The sequence below is a fragment of the Benincasa hispida genome, chromosome 10 (genome assembly GCF_009727055.1).
Source record: "Benincasa hispida cultivar B227 chromosome 10, ASM972705v1, whole genome shotgun sequence".
NCBI classification, from domain to species: domain Eukaryota; kingdom Viridiplantae; phylum Streptophyta; class Magnoliopsida; order Cucurbitales; family Cucurbitaceae; genus Benincasa; species Benincasa hispida.
In genome coordinates, this window is record NC_052358.1 from 20,163,724 (window position 1) to 20,169,723 (window position 6,000).

Here is a 6,000-nt window from a genome sequence, read left to right on the forward strand (position 1 = left end):
AATTAAAGAGGAAAAAAGAAAAAAATCGGCCAGCCTCCATATATCCTCCATTACTGCTAGATTTATTCCTCTCTACACCTCCGGATTTTCCTCCTCCCATTTCCTTTCTGGATTTCCTCTCTCTTTCTTCTTTCTCTCTTCCCATTTTTTTTGTCGGTGCGGTGCAGATCTTGGAGCTTCCATTTCATCGGTCGATTCCGAGTTATTTCGCCGCTATAAGTTTTAAGGGAATTTGAGATTGAGGGGATTGAGTTTTTTTCTTTGGATTCAGATAGATTTGGGTATACGAGGTGGTGGAATTTGGAAGATAATTTTTGTTTTTCTAGATCTGTATTGACTATTTTCCGTCGACTGTTACAGGAGGTGTAGATTTCTAGGTGTCATTGGTATTCTGTGTGTAAAAATAGAAGGGGGGTCGTCGATTTGCTTTAGGTTTATTGGGTTTTGGTTTGATGGAGGATTGGGGAAGGTTGATGGAAAACTGGGCTTCTGGACTTGTGATCCGGTAGGTAGACGGGCAACAGCAGCACAAATGTGGCTGAGTTTTTGAGAACCAATCGGTTTCTGCTTGGTCCGTTAGTGACTGTATTTCCTTTTTCAAAATCTTTTGAAACTGTTCTTGCTTCAGAAATTTGGACTTCCCCCACCATTTTGCCCAGAATGCAGCAAGATCAAGGCAAAAAGGTGATTCTCTCTCTGGACTAGCTGATTGATGAAACTTGAAACCCCTTTTGTTTCTTGTTACGAGAAGGCTTTTGGTGTTTCAGTTTGTGGGTTTTTGCAAGATTTGTAGATTCTGAGAGAAGGATGAACTTTAGTTAGTTGTTTATTCATCTCTATGATTTCTGTTAAATCACATTTAGATGAAGTCATGATGTTTGTCCGAATTCAGATGTGCAATTGACATGTTAACTGGGTAAATATGATCTGTTTTAGCTGCTTTAATTGGGAATGTAATTGAACTTCTCATAATATCTTTAATTTCGTTGATTGATCACGGTCAAAATGAGCGAATTCGTTAATTGATTTGTACCATTCTGGATTCTGGCTTGGGGTTTGGTGTTTCATGGTGGAAAGTAACCGTTACAAATGTCCTGTTGTAGAAAACATGAGCTTTTCCCTTCTTTTCTGTGACTTTATTCATCATGGCTAGACTATAGTGTATATTGCATTTTCCAAACAGTGGGGTATTCTTATCTAATCAGTTTATGCAACAGAATTCAACCGAAGTGGAGTTCTTTTCTGATTATGGCGATGCCAGTAGATACAAAATTCAGGAAGTAATCGGGAAAGGAAGCTATGGGGTTGTCTGTTCTGCAATTGACACGCGCACCGGTGACAAGGTTGCAATAAAGAAGATACATAATATTTTTGAGCATATATCTGACGCGGTTAGAATTCTTCGTGAGATAAAGCTGCTTAGACTTCTTCGCCATCCTGATATTGTTGAAATTAAACACATTATGCTGCCACCTTCAAGGAGGGATTTCAAAGACATCTACGTTGTTTTTGAGCTGATGGAATCGGATCTCCACCAAGTTATTAAAGCAAACGACGATCTGACTCGAGAACATTATCAGTTTTTCCTTTACCAACTTCTTCGTGCATTAAAATATATCCATACAGGTGCTTGTCATGCTTTGATTTGTTTGGTACTTTACTATATGGGTTGACTTTCTAAAATCTTAGCATAACTGAAAATGGGCGGGCTTACTGTATGTAAGATACCATTATAATGTTGTTTTGATCTTACTGTCTTAAGCTAATTGCTTTCATCTTCTTTATATGTTTCTTTACTTCGTTTCCTTCCATGATTGACCTTTTTTTTCTTTTTACCATGACACTCGAGAACTGTGACTGTTTTAAGGTTTCATAAGATCTTATGGTGGTCACATCTGACTCAAAGCTTCATTTTGCAGCTAATGTCTACCATCGTGATTTAAAACCAAAGAATATATTAGCAAATGCAAATTGTAAACTTAAAATTTGTGATTTTGGATTGGCAAGAGTTGCGTTCAGTGACACACCAACAACAATTTTCTGGACGGTATGTCATTTTATCAAAGATTTACCACACTTTTAATATAATTTATTTTGTCCTGGTTTGAATAATAAAACTAAAAGGCTTTTGTATTTGATTGAAACATAGGATTATGTTGCTACAAGATGGTATCGAGCTCCAGAGTTATGTGGTTCATTTTTCTCCAAGGTATGCTTCATCTAAAGTTTCTTTTCTGTAATTGACTAGACAAGACTGCCAAGACTGCCACTTGCCTAGTGGATATTTTGCATGTGTGAATGTTGCTTGATTTACTTCATTTGTGTATGGTCATTGCTATGGAAGAGTTTGTATGAAAGTCCGTAACATGCTATGCTAATATAATCGTGTAATATCCTTTGGGAGTGGAAATTAACATTTTTGTAGCTTCTTTGATGAAATATATATACCAAGACAGCTGTGGGTTGGAACTCTGTATTGTAATTAGTATGTGGGTTATTTCTTAGAAGACGGCCGTGGGATTGGTAATGTTTGGATATTCTCCTTTTGAGTACAGGTGTTGTACATAGAATTGCAGTTCATTTATGAAAAGTGAGACCACTATTCAATGTTTTTCTTGTTAAATGTTCAAATATTTATTAATTTATTACTGGCGACTTGGTTTCTGTCTTTAAACTCTTTTATTCTTCTTCCTGAGGATTAGCATCACTTCTATCATTTTTATTTTTGGAGTTAATTTGACGTTTATTCTTCTTTAGAACTCATCATTTGTTATTTATTTACAGTATACACCTGCAATTGATATATGGAGTATTGGCTGCATATTTGCTGAAGTATTAATGGGGAAGCCACTTTTTCCTGGTAAAAATGTTGTTCATCAGCTCGATTTGATGACGGATCTCCTTGGAACTCCTTCATTAGATACAATCTCCAGGGTAGGCAAAATATTCAATTCTCAGCACTATATTGTCAAAGATTCCTTGGTTTTTATCCAAAATATCTTTTCTTCCATATCCATTCACGATTATAGTTGTGCAATGATGTTCTGTAGTTAACAATGTTCTTCTATTGAATTTAGGTACGTAATGACAAGGCCAGAAGATATTTAACTACTATGAGGAAAAAGCAGCCGGTGCCATTTTCTCAAAAGTTCCCAAATGCAGATCCTTTAGCGCTGAGGCTATTAGAAAGATTGCTTGCTTTCGATCCAAAAGATAGACCAACTGCGGAAGAGGTATTGCATTTTCCTATAAAGTTCATCATCGTTTTACTTCTATTGTACTTTCTCTCATAATGCCAACGCATGAGCTTTTACCTTGCTGGACGTTCTTGAATACGCTTATTTGGAAAGTGATTTTTATGGTTATATTGGGGAAAGTTGAAACATTAGCCCGGTTTTCCTGTCAGGCACTGGCTGATCCATACTTCAAGGGATTGGCAAAAATTGAGAGGGAACCTTCCTGTCAGCCAATCACAAAGATGGAATTTGAATTTGAGAGGCGTAGGGTCACGAAAGAAGACATTCAAGAGCTAATCTTCCGGGAGATACTAGAATATCATCCTCAACTACTAAAAGACTACATGAATGGGACTGAGAGAACAAATTTTCTATATCCAAGGTTCAAATGATCATAATAATTATTTTTTCTTTGGGGGGGTTCCCTCTAAAGTACTTCTTACTTAGTATTCACGCAACTAATGATTTATTGCAAATGTATGTGCAGTGCTGTGGACCAATTTAGAAAGCAGTTTGCACATCTGGAGGAAAATGGTGGTAAAAGTGCGCCAGTAATTCCTCTTGATAGAAAGCATGTATCGCTTCCAAGGTAAAATATGATCTCAAGAGAATTTTTTGCACGCCCCCTTAGTGAAAAAAAAACAAAGCATTTCATCAACATAGCACAATACCTTTGATGCTGTTGGGAATATCTATATCGATTAGCTAGTATTAAAAATTCAGGATGTGTGGTTTTGTATGGATCATGTGTTCTATAAATGCAAACATAAAACGAAATGCTGAATGGACGTTATACCCTGGTGGGTGATGGATCTCAACAAGTACCATCCTAAACACGTGCCATCACAATTCATTTGAATACCCTTCACTAATGTATTAGTCTTATTCCAACCACACCGTGCTAAACACATGCCATCCCTTTTTGTACCGTGATTTGGTTGATGTTTTATTTCTGGAAAGAGTGTGCTTTTGCTGCTCAGACTTCATTGACTTCTGGATTATTGTTTTGTAACAATTATAATGTACAACATGGTTGTTTGTGTTTCCTTTGTTTGATCATTGATGTACATACATGGACGTTTGATAAAACCAGGTCAACAGTTGTACACTCGAACCCAGTCTATTCTAAGGACCAAGTAAACAATATACCCCTCCAAGATGGGAAGATCTCCGAAGAGGCATACGGCAAGAATTCTCGAGATAGTGAAGGCCGGCTAACAAATATATCGAGGAACATGCAGGCTCAACAAAAAATCCCTTTTGGTACGTGTGCAACTTTTCTTGTCTTTATATGTTTGACATTACCAACATCAGATTTGATTTACTGATTCCTCGACCGTTTCACTTCAGCAGCTAAGCCTGGAAGAGTGGTTGGACCAGTTATAGCAGACGAGAATGGGAGGCTAGTGAAGGAACCATATGATCCAAGAACGTTGATCAGAGGTGCCATTCTTCCTCCCGCATATCACTACCACCAAAAACCCATTGCTGGAAATCAAGAAAGATCTGCAGCAGAAACGAAACTTGATATTTCTTTAAGGGCTGCTAAGCAATCATCCCAATGTGGCATGGCTTCCAAATTAGGATCAGATATAGCCATCAGCATCGACTCAAACCCCTTTTACATGACCCGTGCTGGAGTGAACAAGGTCGAACTCAAGGACCAAATATCCATCGATGCAAACTTTCTACAGGCCAAAGCCGCCCAATATGGTGGACTTAGTGCAACAACAGCCACCGCTACATCGGTTGCTCACAGAAAGGTGGTTGCCGGTCAATTTAGCATGACGAAGATGTACTAATAAAATGTATAAGTTGATCAGTGACGGATGCTTTGGCAAGTAATCCTTCCTCAATACAGATGCAAAAGCCATGGATGGATGAAACAAGAACTCAGAGGAAGGTGGCCGTCGGCTCGGCTGCTTTGTGTGTAATAGAGATGGAAGAGAGAGGTTAGTGGCCTCACTCATGAAATTAGATTTATCAGGTTATATTAAATGCACAGTTAGCCTGTAATAAGAAAAAACTGTATCTTAGAAACAAAAAAAGATTATAAAAAAAATGTACACAGTACATGGAAACTGTGAGTAGTAAGCCCCCAGTCTCTTGCTTTGTCTATAGCCTCCCCCTTCAAAGCAGGAAGTGACACCTTATCTAAATCCCAATACAGAAACAAAGTTATTGATGTCTGATTTTATGAATTCATGTTCTATTTCTGATTCAGCAATAAGAAATTATCTCATTCTAGTATCTTGGTTGATTGTGATTGCATCAGCAAGTGCAAGTTCTAAATGTTTGTTCGTTCCATGAGATGGAGATGAGATTTTTATGGGATCTCTATTTTCATGGTTTACAAAAGTAAAGTGGATGAAATTACTTGATTAATCAATGAATTAAAATTACTTATTGGGCCTGTTTGTTCAAGTTGAGCTGAAGCCTTTCTTGACTGATTTGTGAAGGGTACGAGTGTTGGCAATACGGAGTTGTGTTTACCCTAAGGGAATCGTACTAAATCAATGGTTATCTAAAAGGTGGATTCCATTTGATTATTATGTTTGATGTTGTTTATTTGTATTCTGACCGACACTTAAGAGATGATCTTATCATTGATGAGTAAAGGATATTTTATCCAATTACATTAAAAAATTATGTTGATGTTACTGTTATGATTACTGTTAGGAGCCGTTTGAATTGAAGTTTTTTCAATGTTCAGGAATTAAAGTACTGAAAATCAAGGATGACTGTTTGGTTGTGCATGAGAAAA

The 6,000-nt window shown here is 37.3% G+C and overlaps 1 protein-coding gene across 2 annotated transcripts; it reads left to right on the forward strand.

Moving 5' to 3' along the window:
* The first annotated feature begins 56 nt into the window (after positions 1-56).
* Positions 57-5,466, forward strand: LOC120088131 (mitogen-activated protein kinase 20-like). 2 transcript variants are annotated; one of them, XM_039045218.1, is made up of 10 exons: positions 57-684; positions 1,218-1,626; positions 1,920-2,047; positions 2,150-2,209; positions 2,785-2,934; positions 3,078-3,233; positions 3,407-3,618; positions 3,724-3,825; positions 4,330-4,499; positions 4,590-5,466. In XM_039045218.1, the coding sequence occupies exons 1-10, from the start codon at positions 661-663 to the stop codon at positions 5,036-5,038; spliced, it is 1,860 nt and encodes a 619-aa protein (XP_038901146.1). In that variant the 5' UTR covers positions 57-660; the 3' UTR covers positions 5,039-5,466. The 2 variants fall into 2 exon arrangements, with proteins under 2 accessions (XP_038901146.1, XP_038901145.1); XM_039045217.1 differs by having other exon boundaries at positions 58-684; positions 4,587-5,466.
* The last annotated feature ends 534 nt before the right edge of the window (positions 5,467-6,000 follow it).